The sequence below is a fragment of the Balaenoptera borealis genome (genome assembly GCF_965194805.1).
Source record: "Balaenoptera borealis genome assembly, chromosome: 11".
In the NCBI taxonomy this organism is placed as follows: Eukaryota; Metazoa; Chordata; class Mammalia; order Artiodactyla; family Balaenopteridae; genus Balaenoptera; species Balaenoptera borealis.
The window spans coordinates 57,570,531-57,591,752 of NC_138868.1; the positions used below are offsets into that span (position 1 = coordinate 57,570,531).

General features: G+C 49.6%; 1 protein-coding gene across 1 annotated transcript in view; it reads right to left on the reverse strand.

The window, feature by feature from the left end:
• Positions 1-21,222, reverse strand: part of TENM4 (teneurin transmembrane protein 4) — a 756,454-nt gene that overhangs the window by 226,656 nt on the left and 508,576 nt on the right. Inside the window, exons 11-13 of the mRNA XM_082343256.1 lie at positions 20,736-20,991; positions 10,449-10,547; positions 8,976-9,211 (exon numbers count right to left, since the gene is read on the reverse strand). Of these exons, the coding sequence (XP_082199382.1) occupies positions 8,976-9,211; positions 10,449-10,547; positions 20,736-20,991 (591 nt within the window). The remainder of the gene's footprint in view (positions 1-8,975; positions 9,212-10,448; positions 10,548-20,735; positions 20,992-21,222) is intronic.

Sequence of the window (21,222 nt, forward strand, 5' to 3'; positions counted from 1 at the left end):
GGAAACAAAGGAATACAATGATATAGTAATGGCACAAATATGATAGAGGTATTAAACTTGACAAGAATGAGAATTTTGTGTCAATACTTAAAAATATGTGTACGAAAAGATGGTCCACGAAAAAGGCAGAAGAACATACACATGCTGACTACATGGAGGGTTTTGGCTGTGATCCTCCAAGGAGGTCAAGTGTAACACACAGAGAACCCTAGAATGTTTCAGTTGTTTGCCCTCATATCTTAAATTCTAAACCATATCTTTAAATTTTCTCAAAAACACTTTGATGCCTTAAAGTTTGAAGGTTATTGTAGGTAACACCTGATTTTGAATCCAGTAAATAAATCACTTCTTTACTACACATCTCAGAAACGGTACCAAAAACTACCGTTATGTGGAATGGATGAGTGGTGGCCTGAGGCTGAGGATGAGGAAGACAGGACTGATTAAAAAAAAACGGGGGACTTCCCTGGTGGCGCAGTGGTTGAGAATCTGCCTGCCAATGCAGGGGACACGGGTTCGAGCCCTGGTCTGGGAAGATCCCACATGCCACGGAGCAACTAGGCCCGTGAGCCACAACTACTGAGCCTGCGCGTCTGGAGCCTGTGCTCTGCAACAAGAGAGGTCGCGACAGTGAGAGGCCCTCGCACCGCGATGAAGAGTGGCCTCCGCTTGCCCCAACTAGAGAAAGCCCTCGCACAGAAATGAAGACCCAACACAGCCATAAATAAATAAATAAATAAATAAATAAAAAATTAAAAAAAAAACAAAAACGGAACTTTTGGGGTGATAGAAGTGTTCTGTGTTTTGATGGTAATGATGGTCACACAACTCTGTTTGTCAGAATTCATAGAATGGTACAACTAAAAAGTGTTAAACTTCCGTATGAAAATTATATCTCAATAAATCTGCTTTTAAATACAAGCAGTCGGGGCCTGCTGGCTGAGTAGGTGTACAGGTGAGGGAGCCATGCCTGAGTGTGGTATGGGTCTCAATCCTTGTCTTGGGCCCTGAACACTGCTAGGACAAGAACTAAGAAGAGTGGGGATACTGATGCTATCCATTTGCCCTCCAGATCCACCCCATCCTTCTCGACCCTGCTCTGTGCCCGGGGAGGCTGATTCATATGGTCTGGACCAACGGGTCTGCTTGGGCTCTGGCTCTTGGTTGGGTTCGGTTACCAATGGGAGGAGATCGGAGGGTGGGGAGAGCACGAGGTCTGCAAGATGGACAATCTTCTCTCATGCTGAGATGAAACATGCTGAATGACTTCATCATTTCAGCTAGCCTTTTGTTTACTCCTGTTTTACAGGTTCAGAAACTCATCCGAAGAAGATTAAGTCCTCGTATGGGTGGCACAGATAGGAATGGCAGAAGGACGATGAGGACAAGACCCCCTGGTCTGTGGAGCTGGGGCACTTAAGAGTCGCCCCTCTCACTGCAGACACCCCTCTCAAGCAGCCCACTCCAGACAGGCGGCTGTCTTGTGAAGGAAGTCTTCTCCCAGAGCCAGAATCGGCCTTCCCATCATTTTCAGCCAGAGGGCCTTGTTCTGCCCTCAGCAATCTCACAGAGCAAGTCTGCCCCCTCCTCCGCGTGGTGGCGTTTCAGACCACTGCAGGGGGCCATGCTAGCCTCCTCAAGTCCTCCTTTTGGGGGGCTGAAGGATATTTGTCTGGGGTCTGTCATAAAGAGAACAATCTATATATATCTTGCTATTAGCAATTCCCACAGAGCAGCATGAAGGAATCAATCTTGGAGAGAAAGCCTTTAATACAGGATCCTGTATCTTTATCACTTTTTTCTCCTCCTAAAAGATCAAGTTCAATCATCTCCGTTTCCCATTCTTTGGGCTATAAAGCTAAATCTATGGCTTCTGTCCAAAGGGCCTGATGTGAAGTCGAAGAAAAAGGGAAGAAAATGAGTCTTATTGCTCACTAATAACACCCAGGCCCAGAGTGCAACGGGCCTGGGCTTAGGAAGCAAATGGCATCTGAGATCCTAATATTGCATGAGCTGAACCAGATGGGGATAACTGCGGGGCAGCAGCGGGTACAATCACCCTGGCCTCTATTTCTAATCCTTTCTCTACTCATTTCATGTCCATTTCCCCTGTACCTGAACCCCAGGACATAAAATGCACATTTCTGCCACCATGCTTGTGCCCACACTATTCTGCCTAGAAAACCCTGGGCAGATTTTACCGTCTTGCAAGGTGTTTTATTCAACCACATCTTACTGAGCACGGCTACCGTGGGGCAGGCTGAGTATCAGGGGCTGAGTATGCAGCAGAGAATAAGACATTAGGAGATAGAAGACCACACTCCCAAAGAGGAGGGAAGCCTAAGATCCCTTCTGCCTGGATTGCTGCTGTGCTGAAGTCACGTGTGCATGTGTGCATGGTCCATGTCAGGGATCTTGAGGGAGCCTGCACAAGTCTGTGCAAGTCACACTGAGTGCCCAAGTCCACCTCTGTCAACACTGCCCAGATGACTTCAAGAGCTGGATGACCCAGGCTCTTCCAGACCACGAACTGCAATAATTCCAACCAGCAATGCTCTCTGAAAGCTGCCTTTTGAGAAGAGGCAATTAAGCGTCACAACATTCTCACTTATAAATTAAACTCATACCACTTCGAGCAAGGGTTCTGATTTTTTTTTCCAGTCCACAATCAGCTGCTGGTGGAGGTGAAAAATGTTACCTAGTTTAAAAAATGAGTCCCTTATGGCTACGGAGCATGTTGGAAAGTTCCCCTGCAGTTACCCAGAGGCTGCTGCAGACCACACTTGGGACTCCACCCTCATTGTCCTGGTTCAATTTCCTATGGGCATCGCTCTACAGATGGGGAAGGACCTAAGAGGATCACTTACTCCCACGCCATCCTGGCCTGAGATACTGAGGTCCATGACAACGATCTCCCAAGGCCACCAGCAAGGGACTCCTCCTTGGTCACGTGTCTTGTGTTTTTTCAACTTCGTCTCTTTTAACCTGTACAACAGCCTCAAGAAGGAAGTATTCTTCTTCTTCCCGCTTTGCAGATAAGGAAACCAAAGCTCAAAAGGGTCACACAGGTGGAGAGTGGCAGAGCTGAGATTTCCACTGAATCCTGTCTTCTGATCAGAACACCGTGCTGCCTTAGAGAAATCATAGAGGATGAGGCCCCACCCTCCAGGGGGGACCTGGACCTGACAATGAAAGAAATAGCTCCCAGGCGCTCTCGGGTCTCTGTTTAAATGTAAAGCTCTTCCTGGTTTTTGTACTGTTAACAAGCCTTTTTGGTCTCCTATTCCAAAGGCCTATCTGGCTAGACAGGTGCTTGAAAAGTCCTCAAGATACAACTCCGCGCTCTTCTGCAGTACTCAGTGTCTGCTTTTTACATAGGGATTCAGAACACGAGGGAAGCTGTCAGTTTTCTCTGGATAGAGGCAACTGGCAGTGAAGCAAAAGTCAACTTTTTTGTCCTAGTTAAAGAAATGACGTGAGTTGTTTTTTGGGTAATGATTCTCCTTGCAGCCGCTTCCCTGGAACAGTGAGACATCCCTACAAATGCTTTCTGACAGGGCCCCCTGATTGTTCTGTCAGCTGCCCTTGTGACTAACGCAGGCTGGGAAGCCCGCAGGCACTGCCATGAAACAACACTGGCCCAAGTTCTCACTCAAGACTTACTCTTTTCCATGGGATGCTAATAGTACTAATAATACTGTTAATAACCACAATAGTATCAAACTTTTACTGAGAGCCAACTCTGTGCCAGGCAATGGGATAGGCGCTTTATGCAAATTATCTTACTGGAACGTCACAAAACCCTGTGAAACGACCATTATTATTATCCTCATTTTACAGATGGGTAAACTGAGGCTGAGAGCGGTTAAATAAACTTGCCTAAGGTCACAAAGCATGTAAGCAGCAGAGCTGAGATTTGAAAGCAGGCAGCCTTATTTCAGAACCCACGCTCTCAACCACGATGCTACCCTCAGTTTCCTCGCCTGTAAAATGGGCCTAATCATTCCAGCCACATCCATTGTAAGAGCCATAAGGAAAGTGGAAACTGAAGTTCAGAGAAGTTAAGCAACTTGCTCAAGTTTACACAGCCAGCAAGGGATGGAGCCAGGGCCTGAATGGGGTCTTTTGATCCTCCATTATCTGACCTACAGTGTAGTGGCTGAGAGTATGGCCTTTGAAATCCTATGTCATTCACTTGTTGTGTGACCCTGGCAAGTTGTTAACTTCTCGGAGCTTTAGTTTCCTCTTCCAGGAAATACAGAACTGTTACGAGTGTTCAGAGAGATGATACATGTATAGTAATGGCTTGGATCGACGCTAGGTACATAGTAAAAATTTAGAATACCAGATACAAGGAGGGAAAGTTACAGTATAAGGCTTAAGACTGTGAACTCAAAGGAGAAAAAAAAGTTAAAAGCATCAGTTCAAGAGGCTGAGTGCACAGTCCTGCCATTTACTGTATGACAGTGGGTGAGTTACTTAAGCTCACTGGGTCTCCATGTCCTCATCTGTAAACTGGGGATAATAACCCATAGAGTTGCTGGGAGATTTCAATGAGAAAACACAAGCAAAGTGCTTGGAACAGTCAGGGCCATGTCGACAGGGCACAATCAAAGCAAACTGCTCTGATTATTAATGATAAAAAGTGACCCCTGTTATTTCTACTACTCTAAACCACACTGCTTTTTTGGGTGAAAGTGTTTTTAAAACAATTAAATGTTATCAAATAAAGCATTATGGCCATGGCTGCACAAGTTTCATGGTTTGACTTACAACTAACCTTCCTCTCACATCATTCTCTCCCCATTTTGTTCTGCAAACAGATTTCTTTTCTTCAGAAAAGCAGAGGCAGGGTATTCAAATGGAGACTAAAAGGACCTGAAAACCTTCATAGGGAGAGTGGGTGACTAAAGCAAGGAACTCACCCCAATGGCAGCCTCTCTGAATGGGTGTCCTTTAGAGGCAAATATACACATCATCTCTCGGAATAGATCTCCCAGGCTCAGTGAGGGTCCTCCCTAGATTCCCAGCCCAGGCCAGAGCAACCCGTAACACCCCAGGGGACAAGGAGATGGCCCAAAGGCAAGGCCCTGGGTCCTGCAGCCTTTGTGGGTGGTAAGTGCTGACTCCAATTTCTCTATCTTCCTATGAAAATAACTGCACACGTCTCTACAAATGAAGGGCCACTGGTTGCTTGTTTTCCAATAAACTTTCCAACCAAGAAACTGAATGTCAAGTGGATCTGTCAGAGTCCTGTCCAGACACGGCAGCCCTGAGCAGACACCAGAGAAAGAACAAGTCTTTCCCGCCCTCTGTTTTCCACTCCCTCTCTGTTGGTGAGGTGATGCAATTCTTATCTGGAACTTGACAGGATGTAGAAAATAATTACAAATGAAAAGGTTATTCATAATTTTTAAATGAGTTAATTAGTAAACCCAGTCAGACTTGCTCATTACAGTAATTAATAATTGATTACCCTTGAAATTAAACACAATTTTTCATCAAAAATCTAATTAAATATCTGTGCTTTTTGCCTGTTGATGAGTTGGTCTGCTAGCAAAGTCTTTGTTAAGGATAGTTTTCCCATATACATCGGGCTTTGTCAGAAGGACGCATTTATTCTTGGCAAGGACACATTCTCAGTGGACTGACGTCTCCTAACTCCAGAGACGAATTCTCCCAAATTGACCTCACATCTACCCTACCCCCCACCTACACTGTCACCCTCTTAGTTGAAGTCCTCAGCTTCTCTTGACTTGTTTATGCAATAGGGCCTGTTCTTTCTTCCTCCATCCTTACCTTTCTGAGATAAACATCTGACTATGTCCTGCCACCGTTTAAAGCCCTTCAATGGCTCCTTGTTGCCCATCCAATAAGGTCCTTAACTTGGCCTCCATGGTGATCTTCATAATCTGACCAAACTCTCCTGCATTAGCTCCAGTCGTGTCCCCGACACCCCTCAGAGGCTTCAAACACAGAAACCCCTTTTGCCATCACATCATCCTCTTTCGAGACTTTGAAAGGTCCCTTGGTTTGAAATTCCTTTCCTTCACGTCTACTTCTGGCTGTGACTTGAAGAGTCAGCTAAAACATCACCTTTCACAGGAAGCCTCCTCTAGTCCTCCTGGCTGGGGCTGGGTATTCCCACAGCCCCTGAGCTGCCTCAGCCACTGCTAACACCGCTATGTTATCATATCATATCAATCACTGCTTCTAAGCTATGAACACCTCAAGAGTAGGGAACAGGGATTCCCTGGTGGCACAGTGGTTAAGAATCCGCCTGCAAATGCAGGGGACACGGGTTCGAGCCCTGGTCCGGGAAGATCCCATATGCTGCAGAGCAGCTAAGCCCACAGTAGTAGTTGTGTCACAACTACTGCGCCTGCACTCTAGAGCCCACGAGCCACAACTGCTGAGTCCGTGAGCCACAACTACTGAGCCCGTGTGCCACAACTACTGAAGCCCGCATGCCTAGAGCCTGTACTCCACAGCAGGGGAGGCCACCACGATGAGAGGCCCGTGCACTGCAACAAAGAGTGGCCCCCGCTCACTGTGACCGGGGAGAAAAGCCCACGCGCAGCTGCAAAGACCCAATACAGCCAAAAATAAAATAAATTAAAAAAAAACTTAAAAAAAAAAAAAAAAACTTAAAAAAAAAAAAAAAAAAAAGAGTAGGGAACATATTGTTGGCCCTAGCGCTCAGCACAGTGCCTGACTCAAGGTACCCTGTTTCATTTGCTGAATGAAAAAGAAACTTCACAAGATCGTAGATTCTGAGACTATCAGTGTTGGAAGGAAAAGTAAAGGTCCTCCAGAGAACATGCCCAGTCAATGAATGAATCTTTTTCTTGCTTACATGGTCATAAGCACCGTTTGCACCCTTCCTAGGTAGGGAACTCACTACCGTCCACAGTAGCCCCTATCTTTAGATAGCTGATGATGGACCGTGTATTCTTACTAAATGGGAGATGAAGAAGCCCATGGGATGGAAAGCAGAAGAGAGCTTATTTAATCATATAAAGATTGATGCTTTCTTTCTGAACTAGGTTACATAGTACATAGTATAAACCTTGACTTCAACACAAAACAAGTTGATGTCTATATGTAGTGAACTACTTGACTCTTGATGAACAGTGACACTGCCTGTTCAAAAGTCTACTCATCTATGAAATATAATAATGTCAGTCAAAAGCAAGGGCTGTGCTAGTGGTTGGTGGGGATACAGTATTGGGAGTGCCACAAAGAAACTTCCATGCCAGGTGACAGTGCTTGGAACCCCACAACCCTCACCAGTAACCCAATCTACATCAATCATGAAATTCCTGCAGAGCCTGGGTGGGTGCTGACCTTTCCCAGTTTGGCTGTTCCTTTTACCCAATGACCCAGGGCAGGGATCGCAAATACCTGGTATGTCATCCATATTCTCCACTCCTGTGACCACAACAGACATGAGTAATCAATCACAGAGACTCTTTTCCATCGAGTCTAAATATAGCCTTGGGATCCTTCTCAACACAGCTTTCTAGGCGGCAACAGCTAATCAATCAGACAGAAGAATAGATAAACACGTATGCCAACCTGACCCTGATGCCGTGAAATTCTCTAAGCCAATCTTCACAGGGGGAAAAGAGATCCCGGATACCAGACGAGGCTTATTATACCTCAAGACGTTTAAGGAGACCTCCTTGTTTGCAGGGCTACTGTTTTCCTGATTACTTGTTTTTATTTAATTCAAAGATCTTGTAAGGGAAGTAACCTTACAGCTTACATCACCCAAACCCCCAACCATGCTTGAACCCCTTCTCCGCATCCCGAACAAGTGGGAGCCAGACCTCTCAAGACAGTTCTTTTCCATCCACAATGACTTTGCTCGTCGCTAAGTTCTTTTTCGCAATGGGCGGCACTCGGTCTTCCTTTGGCTTCTGCCAGCTAGTTCCATTTCTATTTATTGGGCTTACACTAAAAGGTTCCCTTTGCTTATAGAATTATCTCAGAATGCCTTAGCGTGGGTTCGAGGCCTTCTCAAGCTGGTCTGACCTACCTTAAATCTTAGAATTATAGAATTTGAAGGCTGGAAAGGACAGAGGGTTAAGCCAACCCCGCTGGATGCCTTTACTAAGAGGCTGATTTTCACAGAGGCAGCAGACTCTACCCAACATCCCCAGATCCCTTCAGATTAATAGCTTTCCTGGGAGCAGACCAAAGACCAAACACAGGGTCTGAAGCAGGAAACCAGACTGTGCTGCAAATCAGTCAAAAGAGCGCACAGTGGGAGGCATCGCAAGCGAGGCAGCGGGTCCGGAGGAGTTGGGAGGAGTTTCTTACATCACGGACGTGCCCTGGGGTCGGGTAGGAAGGCCAGTCGGTGCTGCTCCGGGTCTCTGCGCTCCCTCAGGCAGCTCTAACCGCTCCCCGGGACCCTTTCTGACACTCGACCTTGGCTCCCCCGAGATGGCCCTGCCCGACCACCACCTTCGGACATGCCGCCTGGCTTGAGGTCACACACTCTGATCTCTGGCAGTTTCCCTCCAACCCCAGGGCACCCTGCCTCCTTCCTGCTCCTCACTGTGGCACCGACAGGAGAGGCCAGCCTCCTGTTCAGCCGCCCAACTTGTCATTTCACTTCTAGTGACTCCCACCTATGACGCTCATGTCACAGACGACCACCTCAAAAGCCAGTCTTGGTGAGTGCTTTTGCCTGATGCCAGGCCTCCACCACACGAGAGAGCCGACGCAGGGCTTCCTTCCTGGTACACGTGCAGCAGCAGGAGAGGGCCCTGAGAGCTGACCTTGATGGTCTGGGCGGCGGGGAGGGGGGCGGGTGCAGGCCAGGCCAGTGATCCAGGGCTGCGCGGCTCACCCTGCAAGCTCTGACTGCCGTGCTGGCAGGGTGCCTTCATGCCCACAGGTGTCTCGGTCACTGCCCTCTGGGCCAAAGGGGACCCAAGGGAAGCTGGGGTGAGGGAGGTGCTTACCCACAAAGTACGCCAGCAGGATGACCAGCGTGGCTGAGATGGCAATGGCGCTCAGGGCCGCGCACTTCCAATTACAGTACTTGGAGGGCTTCTTGAGGTTGAAGGCCGGTCGGGAGAAGGTGCTACGGGGCAGGGGTCGGGGCGGAGGTGAGTACACGGTGCTGGACGTCAGAGGGTACCCCGGCGACGTGGTGCAGAAGAGCGGGGAGGTGCCTCCCGGCTTGAAGAGGAAGTGCCTGTGGATGGAGAGAAGCCAGAGGGCGTCAGGGGCTGACAACTCACCAGGAGCCCACACTGACCTGAGGATGCAGGCAGCAGTAGAAGAAGCATGCAGAGGAGCCTGGAGAGAGAGAGAGAATCACCACGGAGGAGACAGAGGGACAGAAAAACAGAGAATCAGGTACCAGACCACAGAACAGGGCACACGAAGACACGTTTCCACGAAACACGGATGGGACAGCCCTGCCCATGGGGAACCCGCCCAAGCCAAGGCGGAAGGTGTTACCAACTGGACAGAAGGCTGAGTGTTGAGATCCTTTTCCTGGGAAGGGATGGGGCTGGGATGCTGTTTCTTGGGGAATAAACTAGGTGTTTTCTAAAATTATTGCGGTAACTTGGAAAGTGTCTAAAATCCTGTTCTGCCCCCTGGAGATTATGAAACCGAAAAATTTCCGTCTCCCTCCAATACGTCCTTTGCCTTTGTACCGTGGTGGAGGAATAAAATGCCAATCGTTTTAAAGGGGGTTTTGGTAGGAGTGGGAACCAAGAAACCACCACTAAGCTCTGCCATGGTCAAGAGTCCCCTAGTGGCTGTTACACAGCCAATGGCAGCAAATGCCTTCTAAGCACTCTCCTCAAAAGCCAGTCTGCTGCCTTCCAAGCCCCTGGTAAAAGCCATGGGAGGGGACAGACGGGCAACTGCAGCCTGGCTACAGTCTTGAGGGCCGCACGGCAAGGTCAAAGCACACGGTTGTGGCCAAACTAAGTGCCAGGAAATCCTTCACAGCTTGGCTTTAAACACGGCCACGAGAAGACTGGGACACAGCCTGGGAAACGGGGTGCACTGCATGCCCCTGAAGTCTTAGGGTCAAAGGTTATACTTAGAGGAATCTTGTACCCTGCTGGGGTGCAAGATGACTCAGGCCACAGAATACATACTCAGGGCCAGCATACACACAATACGGGGCCTGTGCTGCATAAAAGTTGCTACATGAGATGGCTTTCAGAATGGCAGAGGCAACCAATGAGATGCCAGGAGCGTCATATTAACAAGACTGCTGTTAATATGCTGGGGGACAGTGTATTCCAAGGATAAACTCTTGCAAGTTGAACATGGACTTGGGGATGGGCATGCAACATGGCCTCCTCACTTCCCCCAGGAGATCCCAGAGAAAGGTCTCAGAGTCTGCATGCAAGTGCAGGAGCCACAGGGAGAGCACACACACAGAGGAGGAGCATGGGGATGTCACCTACCCATCACTGTAAGACCCATCATGGCGGGAGGCGCTGAGAATGTCCATCTCAATGAGGTTGTCCTGCAATGTCCCTAGGAATGGCTGCTTGCCTAGGTTTCTATGCACACATGGAGACATGAATGAAGCAATGAGTCATGCATCAATGAAGGCGGAGAGGAGAGAAACACACAAAGTGGCTGACGGGTGCAGTGGTGCGTGAGACCAGCAGGATGCAGTTTCCAGGCAATGGGTCTGTGCGCAAGCCCCGAGTGCCCGGGGTCGGCCTGGCCCGGGGCATCTGGAGGGAGCACTCCCCATACAAACCTGTATGTCTGCCAGCTGTGGGCATCAAATCACAGATCTGACTGGGGAAGACTGACTGTGGCTCAGGTGCTGAGCTAGGCATGCTATATCCATTTATCTCAAGTCTTCAAAAGAGGCAGCGCAAGGAAGGCAGTGTCACCCCCATTTTACAGACGAGGAAACGGAGATGCGGAGAGGCCCCAGGACTAGCCAAGGCCACCAGCTAGCAAGGTTCAAAGCAGGAATTTGAGCCCAAGTTTACCTGGCTCCGAAGCCTGTGCTTTCTCCTCTACTTCACCCTGCCTACGTCTGCTTTAACAACAGCCAGCGAGGCGTACTTTGCTAGTCCAAAGGAAAAAGACAGACAAGCATTTTGGGCCATTTGCTTCTAAAGCTGTGGTTTTCAAACTTGGGTTAAGCACCAGAATCCTCTGGAGAGCTGTGCTTTGCTGAGACCCAGCCCCAGAAATTCGGGGTCAGTAGGTGTTGGGGGCCTGGGGATCTGCATTTCTCACAAGTCCCCAAGCTGTGATGGTACTGGAATGTCAGGGTCCTTTGGCAGTGCGGGGACCTGGGTGATGACTGACTGGCGAGGATGGCACCCCACAGAGACAGAGGGGGAGGGCTCTTTTGTCCCTCCACATGCACTAAGGGCAGTGCAGCATTTTCGGGACCCAGAACGAAGGTAGACACACTAGCTATTTTAGTCTCAACCGTGCCTGCTAAGTGGCGTCACTCACACATGAGTGCATGGGATCCTGTTTTCTGATATTTCAGGATTGCTGCCACCTCCCTTGAATCATTTCGAAGAAGCCGGTGGTGGATGCGGCCTGCTGTGTGTGCCCAAGGGAAGGACTGACTGCAGAAAGCTACCTTTCACGCCCAGCCCTGCCAGGGACCATCCTTCTGACTTTGACCAGGTCGTGAGAACCGGAAAACCTACATTCAAGTCCCTTTTCTGCCGCTTTCGTGCTGTGTGATTTTGTGTAAACACTTTAACCTCTTCTAATCTTATACTACTTTTTTCATCTGTATAATGGGGCTAATAATACTAAGCTCGCAGGTTGCTCTAGGACCAACTGAGGAATGTTGGAAGCTTTTCAAGGGCTAAACAAAGATTACAGAAGTACTAATGCTAACTATAATAGCGACTACCTACCCTACATCCACCGTATGCTTTTCACTGTCTAGAACTCTGCAACTATTATCCAGTGTAAATCTTCCTCTTCACAACAACCTACAAAGTCTCTGCCATCATCTCTGTTTTGCGGGCTGGCACGGCAAGGCTCGGAGAAGTAACACTCCTAAGGTCCTACTGTACAGTAAACAAGCGTCAGAGCTTGATGGCAGCCTGAGTTTGTCTGACGCCAGAGCTCAGGCCCTCTCTGCCTGTAACCCTGGGTCGCTGCCTAGCTTGTGGCTTTGCCCCTGGCCGGCCTCACAGACCAACGCGAGGGGTTGTAAGTACTATCTCAGAGCACCATTTCGTGGGCACTCCTGGGTACAGGCAACACTGTTTTGCAGCCGGGCCTCTGAGTACCGCCGCGGTGGTGGGGACCTTCCCTTTGAGAGGATCCTGAAGCAGTCTGGGTCCAGCAGCCCGGGTGGCAGGCGGTTCTGATAGCGTTCACTACCCCTGGGGCATCCCACAGAGCCTGGGAGTTCCTGCAGGGGAGTCCCTCAGAGTGGCCCCATTTCTACCCCCAGACAGATGGCCTCCTGATGGGAGGTCCTGTGACACAGTGGGAGGTACACAGGCCCCGGGGTCAGCACGGTCTGGTTCCATCATGCCCCGGGGCCTCAAGCAGGTGAATCCGTCTCTCTGATCGTTCATAAACCGGGAGACTCACTCTCCTTAGAGATCCAGATACTTCTCCTGAAGTATCATCTGGCTCATGCCACTGCCCTGCTCTCATCCCTCCAATGGCATCACAGGAATAAAGCCTTTGCTGCTATTTGCCTGAATCACGTGCCCCCAAATACCTGCACAGATCAGTCCCTCCCTTCTCACCCTAACTATAAAAGCTCCCACCCTACTCTATCTAGTCACCCACTGGCCCCCTGAACTGCTTTAGATTTCCACGTAGCACTAGACATGCACACACACACATATGTATATACGTATATGTATGTGTGCAGGCGTACGTGTGTGTGTGTGTGTATATATATATGTATATAATACGCTTACTGTGCTTTTTCCTAATGCCGTTTAGTTTCATGAGGGTAGAAATCTTAGGTCGTATTCTCTGCCCGTGTGCCCAGAGTCTAGAAGAGTACCTGACACATGGAAGCAGGCACTCAAATAACATTTGCCGAATACTGCAGATGACGAGGTATACAAAGATAAGCGTGCCTGGCATATCGCTAGCATGCAGTTGGCGTTTAATTGAGGGCAGCGCAGGTGAGGTTTTATTATTATTTCATCCATTCCCTGCATTTCACGAGGAAATTTTCAGCCTTCTTATAGTCTATACGGCCCAGCCTGAGCAGGCCCTAACTGCCCCCTGTCCAGGGGCGCCAGGGATGAGTTCTTGCTGCCACCCTAGGGCCTGAGGGCAGCTGCGTGGCATGCTGGCCAGAACGTGTAGGAGCCTGGCCTGCATCACTATGTAAGGACTATGCTCTCAGAGAGTCCAATCTATACTTAAGACGCATCAGAAACAAATAAATAAATACATTCAGGGGAAAAAGACAAAGGATAAAGATCAAAATGTTAACAGTGGGGATTTTCCACTATCTGGTTCAAGAGTCATTTTAATTTTTAATTTTGTAATTCAAAAGGAAACAGTTATTTAAAGAGAGAGAGCAGACAAGTATCTCCTAAAAGTACAGATCTATTCAAACAAGGGAAGAGGCAATGCAACAGAACAAAGGGTTTCTAGAGTGACAGAGTGTATAGGATTTCCTGAAAGAGCGTCCATTCCCATGCTAATTTGGATGTTAATCATTTAGATCACTCGGGAGTTTGGGGGGACATGAGCACTTGCTGAAATGCTGCCTATTCAGATGCTATTATTGTCTTGAAATAGTAAGCCTCATTCTGTACTTTCAAAACTGAGCTCTGGGTCAAATTATTAGGTCTCATTTGACTGCTGAGAAAACCAAGACCCAGAGAGACACGGGTCCTGCTCCCATCCACACAGCAAGTCAGTGGCAGAGCTGGAACGAAAACCCGGGTGTCCAGACTCCCAGTTCAAGGCTCCCCGCTAAATTTCCTATCTCTGCCCCCGGAACTCTGGGTTTCTGGTTCTTCTGAAACACAGAAGTGACGAGGATTTCCTGATGGGGACCCTGGGCTGCTGAGCCCTCCTTGGGTCACAGCGCTGCAGGGTCTCCAGCCACTGCTGCTGGGAGCTCAGGTATGGCCACTGGATTCATCTGACCTCACGTTGGTGGGTGTTGTTAACTTATTTTACAGATGTGGAAACTGAGGCCCAGATAGGTTAAGTGACAGCCTAAGATCACACGGCAGTGGAAAGCTAGAGATGGGACTCAAACTCAGATCTCTCCGGCCTCACAGCCCCAAGCTGCCTGTAAGGAAAGAGCTGCCGCTGGCTTGGAGAAGGAACTGCAGTGTAGTGCTAGACTGCTCTCAAAGCTCTTCTTAGAGAGGGGAGGGGACTGGCTCCCCTCTAAGCCTGAGGGGGGGCCCTGGACCAGTCCCCGAGCTGCCTGAAGCAGGGTTCCATCTCTCTGACCCAGGGCCGGTTGAGCTTGCCTCCCAAGCACAAAACGCACGGCTTTGGGGAAGGAAGTGGCTGGGAAGCTGCAGTGGTCAGTAGTTCTTCTGGGACTGCCCTGTTCAACAGCCCAGCTTCTCACCATGAGCCCACTGTCCTGGACCATGTTTCCACCCCCTAAGCCCTGGGACAGCCACCCGGTAGAGCAGGACAGGCAGGGATCACACCCCACACTCTGCAGACCCCCAGCCCTGCCAAGGTGTGCAGGGTGTTAAGAGACTTGGCCAAGACCACACTTAGAGTTAGTTATGGAGCTGGCATTTGAACAAATGGATGAACAAAGAAACAAAAATGAACCAGGTCTTCCCTGCCAATCTCACGATGTCACTCTCGATTTGCAAGATGTTGGCAGCTACTCACCCCTACTTCTACCACCCCCAGTCCCCATGTCACAGGGAAGAGTGCAACCTCCTGTTCATGGAACTCAAGGTCCTCCACCAGTGACCCCCATTTACTGTCATCTCCACTGGGAAGCCCCTGCAGCTCCCACTTCACCAAACTCTTGACTCTCTCTCCAAAAGGCCAAGCTCCCTCCTGGCCTTTGCACAACTGTCCCTCATCTCAGAATTCCTTTCTCCCTGCAGAGTCTACTAATGCATGCCCCAAGATGCTACCTTTAATAATCAGGAAGGCAGCACTGGACAGCGATTAGGGGCATAAGCTCCAGAGTCAGCCGGCCTGGGTACGGCTCTTGGTCCTGCCATGTACTGGCTGTGGCTCCTTAGGCAAGTTACTTAAGTTTTCTGTTCTTCAGATTCTTCACCTCTAAAGTGAGGAGGGTAATAAGACTACCTTTCTGTGCAGAAGAGTTAAGATAGCAGTCCTGACTGCTATCCTTCGAAAGGCCTGCTCATAAGGTTGGCCCTTGGCTGGTGTCTGGGAACTTAGGGTTCAGGAGGGTTCCCACCGTCAACTGATAAGAGGGGCTGACTCACTGAGTTTTATTTGTACAAGCGATATGGTTTATGCTGAACACCTGCTTTCCTTCTGGCAGTCTGGATTGTGGGTACTTGCCAGGCAGGTGAATGTCCACGCGACCAGCGCCCAGTAAAAATCCTGGGCCCTGAGTCTCTAATGAGCTTCCTCGGTTGGGAGCTCATTAGAGCACCCAGGGGGGGCCCTCTGAGTGTTTGTTGTGATTGTTATTTGAGGCTTCCAAGCTGAGGGAGCAACACCCTCTCCTCTCCTCTCAGAGCAACACCCAGACAGCCCTGTCTCCATTCATTCATTTATGGGTCTGCCTCCCTCCCCAGACCTCCAGCTTCTTATGTGGCAGTGGCTGTATCTTATGCATGTCTGTGACGGAATCACCAATGACAGGGACGACCGTCCTTCCCAATTCCCTGCGATGCTCAGGGGCCGGCCTGGCGCACCAGCAGACACCGTGTGCCATTCTGGGAAGCGCATCAGGGCCGGGCTGGAGACCACGGGATCGTCTCCCATCCCTGAGGGTGGGCAGGGCTGTTCCCCAAATTGAGTAGGACCACAAAGTGGCCCCCAGGCTCCCAAACCAGGCCTGAGATCACATGAGTTAGAGCTGAGGTCTGGCAGCCTTCTACTCCAGCTTCCCCTTCATCCGACAGGAGCCTGATGGGTTATTAATCAGGCAGTCCCTGTGGAATCAATTACGCGTCTGATGCTGCAGAGTGTGAGAGAAGTGGATCAGGTTTTAGGGGACCCTGAACACATGGCTCCCACCAGAACGGACCACAGATGCACCTGCAGGGCTTAAAGTAATACCACACCCCGGCTCTGGGGAGCACAGGTAGACAAGATCTCCTCCTTGGGGGACTCAGTCGCCCTGGGGGAGTGCCAGTGGCACAGCGGCGGCAGAGAAAGGAGTGGGTTAACCAAGCCCTCTCTCTTCTTCGTCCTTCTGCTAGCCTTCCTTTTCCTGCCAGCATGCAACTGAATTTCCCCCTGGTCATTCTACCAGCTGTTATGGTATTTGCTCAGCTATTTATTTTAGACTCTCAACAGAAACTCAGTGTGACAATTAGGGAAGGGTCTGTGGCTGTTTCTCTGGCATCAGGAGGCCCCCCGTTCTGGTGGGGCTTGGCAAAGCTGTTTAGGACAACGGTCTCAAACAGGCCCTGCTCTCTGGGGCTTCTAGGGCTTTGCTCAGGCTGCGCCTCTCCAGGCCCTCCTTTCCTTCCTGCCTCTCCCTGGGGCATCCTGCTTTTCAACACAGTCACACAGCACCAGGTCTGTTGGGAAGTCTTCTCTGTGCCCCACTCAAGTCTCAGGTGAGTATATGTATCCATTCATTTGTTCCATCATTCATTCACTCATTCATTTCACCTGTGTGTTAATATCTGCCAAGCCCCCAGCAGGTGGCAAGGCTGTGTCGTGTGCTGGGGATCCCGAGGCAATTAAAACACGTTTCCTGTGCTTATCTCTATCCTACTGCAAGAGTCTATTCTCTTAAATGTCTCAGGCACACAGTAGGCATTGCGTGAATATTTACTGCACAACAAGTACTACATGATAAGCAGATGAGCACTTACTATGTGCTAAGACATTTGCAGGCATTATTTTATGTAATTGCTCCAACATCCTTATGAGGCAGTTTGGTAGATTCAAGGTGGATGAAAATTCTTGGCACTTCTCCCTTTGAGAAGTGGGGTCTACTGTCCCTCCCTTGAAGCTGGCTGGCCTGTGACTGCTTTGACCAACAGAATATGGCAAAAGTGACACCGTACCAGTTCCGGGCCAAGCCGTTTAGGAGGATCAACGGCTTTTTGTCTCGGTGCAGTGGAGCCTTGAGCTGCTGGGGACAAAGTACAGTTCCCTGCAGGGAAGGCCATGTGGAAAGACCCTGAGACCACATCAGAAGGAGAGGGGCCCTACCGAGCCCAGCTTTCCAGCTGTCTCCCCCAAGGTGTCAGGCATGTGAGTGAAGCCATCTTGGATCCTTCAGACCAGCCCAGCCAACAGCCAAATACCACTGATGGACCCCAGTCTATCCCACGCGGAGCAGAAGACCAGCCCAGCTGAGCTCTTCCTGAACTGCTGATTCACACTATGAAGTACAATCAACTGGTGTTTTTAAACCACTAAGTTTTGGGTAGTTTGTTATGTGGCAATAGATCATCAGAACAGGAATTTGCTAATATTTTGTCCCTTTTAGAGACGAAGACTTACAAGGTCTAGGTCCACAGCTAGTGAGCACTGGGGTGGGGGGTGTCTGAGCATAGGGTGTGTCTGACCCTGAAATCTGTGCTTTGAACAACTCGCTACAGTGAGTGGACCATCACTGATGCCCTCAGAACACCAGGGCCAAACTCACTTCTTCCAAGTAGACAAGAGATAGAACCTGTGGTTTCCTCTCAATTCTTCTGGTGAGTAGGAGCTTAATAAATATTTTTGAATGACTTTTTTCTTCACAGGGTTGATATGCGGAGCAGATATATATGGCAAAAATGGAAACGGCTTTTATAGCGTGTATTTTAATGCCAGGCACTGTGCTGTGTGTTTCTCATATATTTCATTTACTTCCAACCCAAGAGGCGTGAATTCTTGACCCAATTTACAGATGGGGACGTCAAGGTTCAGAGATGTTAAGGAGGCTTTCCAGCTAGCAAGCATTAAAGCCAAGGTAGGAATCCACATCCATCCGATCTAAAGCCCACATCCTTCCCACCTCACCAAGTTGATCACAGTTACTTTTGATTCTATCTATCTGCCAGACTTGACATTGATCCCTCTTAAACTATACCTTGTTAGTTTTGTGCTGTCAACCAGTTGGTATGAAGATCTAGAATTCTGACTGTGTTATCCACTGTATTAGGCGCCTCTCCCAGTTTTAGGCTATCTTTAGAGGCACAGAACTCTGAGGTCACAGTGGAAACCTTCCTCAAACATTTCACCTGGGTCTTCAAGGACTTTGCTAGGCCAAGAAGCGAGGAGGAAGGTGACTCTGGCAGAGAGTTGTGCAAAGAGTATGTGCAAAGGCACAGGGGCATGAAAGGCCTGGGGATTTGATGGAATACTGATAAATACACATATATGTACACTCACATATACACACATATACTGAATATTAAATTGACATAATTATGTTATATATGTGAATGGATTTAGAAAAGCAAGAAAATGTGATATAAACATGAGTAGACGCCAACATGTTAACAATGATTACCATTTGGTGGTAGATATGGGTGACTTTCTTTCCTTGCTTATTTCCATTTCCTAACTGCTCTACAGAACATTAGTTGAATGATAAAGTATAAGAAAAAAGAAAACAAAGTTCCATGTGGTTTGAGCAATGGACGTGGGAGGAGAGAGGGTCAGATAGGCATGTGGGCACTGGCTAACGAGGCAAGAGACTTAAGCTGGGACCACCTTCACATCTCAAACTAACCGTCAGGAGAATGTCCCTGCTACTGGTCCTCTATCTTCCTTTCCCTTGAAAAACTTGGAGAACCACCTCCTTTTTTTTTCCCCCCCAAGCCCCGGAATACCCTTTCTAGCAGCAGGGGAAGAAGAAAACAGCACATAGAAAAAGCACAGAGGCGGACAACAAGGAAAGTCAGCCGCAGGTCCTCGGCTCAGCAACTCGGGAGACTGGGAGGCCGCAGAAGGGTCGCTCCACTCCGGGACGAGAACCACCTACTTTGATCCTATGTGAGAAAAATGAACATCTAAGCAGAGGAAGTAGCTGCCATGCTCCATGCAGAGAATCAGAACCATCGATTACTTGCTGGCTTCTTTCAAAACCAACCATGTGCTGTCATTCAATAAGCACTTTGGAAATAATGGAGATCTGATTAAGCTACTCTGGGTAGGAAGACATACAATTATCTGACTCTGTCCGTGAAGAGAGCAAAGGAGGCACGTAGGAAAAAGTCACACATGATTTTAAAGACTGTCAACGGAAACATATTAATTAAGGGACTAGGGGCAGGTTGGGCCGTATCTGTCAGAAATTTGCTTTTGGAAAAATGATTCTACAGGAGTAAAATGGCACAAAAGGATGTTGATTTTCTCTCACTGGACCCACTAGCTCAGTGTGGGAATACCACCGTCATGCGCCAGGCAGAGTCAGATGGGTACGCCTTCCACGTATAGATTAATTTCACTTCCTCAAATGTGGTATGACTTTTGTCCTCTTCGCAGATAAGGAACAGGAGTTTGAGAAAATCTTTGTTCCCCACTACTTTGAGAACTACTTTCTCTTTGAGAAAGAGCTTCCAAATGTCCAGCCTGGGACACTTCATCCTCAGTTTAGAGAAAATAGGAAAAGGCTATGTCCCCCAAAGCCAAGAGCGCTTATCTCAGAGTGGTAGGATTATGGGTACATCTAACTTTCGTCTTTCTATCTTTCTGCGTTTTCTCCAGTGGGTTTGTATGGTTTTTATAATCTTAAAAAACTCCCTACTGTTTGGGAAAAATAGTGGCTTAGCAAAGGGAAGGAAGAAGGCTATGAACAGAGGCTGATTGAAATCCCTGAGCTGAAAGAAGCATTCGAGGAGGCTGGAAGAAGGGAGAGGTAGAGGGGGTCCAGGCCAGGAGAAGACGGTTGGTGGCATAGGGAGACAACACTGCACCCGGAAGCTGGGCCACTTGGGTTCAAATCTCAGTCGTGCACGGACTGCCTACCCTTTTTGAGTCTCAGCTTCCAAGTCTCTTAAATGGGATCACAATAGTAATACCTATTCCCTAAAGTTGTGAGGATTCTATCATATCCCACATATGAAAGCCCTTGTAACCAAAACTCAAATGTATCAATGTTAGGGATTATTAAGGCTCTGGGTATAGAGGGGCTAGGCCAGCAGGAGAGGAGGAGAGGAGGTGAGGGGAGATGGCAGTCACCGAGCACCCACCGCAGGCCAGGCAAGCTCATGCCAGGCAGAGGGTGACCAAGTCACGGCAGGGAAAGGCAGAGGTGTGGGCCCAAATCAAACCCTGGGAGCCTGCTCTCCGCCACCTGCCAGCCCCGCTCACACACATCAGCTCTCATCTACTGTTGCAACAGCCTTCTCCAGTGGGCAGCAACCCCGTGGTGTATGAAAGGGAGGCACAAAGGGGGTCAGCAAATTGACCAAGGTCATACCTTCAGTAAGCAGCAGGTTAGCCCTGAACTTCAGGGCTGCTCGGTTCCCAAGCCCCAGCTCTCTCTCCCCTACATCATGCCACCGCCCTTCTCGTATCCCTACGCTGTGGCCCAGACCCCAGCCGCCCGGGCCGGGCCCGGTGGTGGGCACACAGCGGGGCCCCTCCAGAGCCCGAGGGTCTCAGCCCGGCCGCCCGGCGCCCCGCACCTGGTCTCCAGCGGGATGTTGCTGTTGAGCAGCCAGTTGTCCTGGGCGTGGGCCGGCTCCTGCGCGCCCCCGGCCGCGGGCTCTCCGGAGAGCGAGTGATCCGTGGGGGCCGGGCTTGGGTTGCTCCTCGGAGTGAAGTTGCCCCGGTTCAGGGAGCTAATGGAGGCCGCGTGGTGCTGGTTAGGGGTGTGGGCGTGCGAGAGCGGCAGCGGCGGTGTCCGGAGCCGAGAGTGGTTCTGCAGGCCGCCCGGGGGATCTAGGGCACAAACACGCGCAGTCAGCGGGGCGGGGATGGCCCCATGGGGACCGCGCGGCAGCAGCCGGGCCAGCCGGGCCAGCCGCAGGCACTGGCAAACCGGACACGGTCATGCGGTCAATACACAGGTGCTCGACAGGCACTTATTGAGCACTTGCTCTTCTAGGTGCTGGAGATACATCAAGGAGCAAAGCAGACAAAACTCCTGTCCCCACTGAGCTGACATTTTCG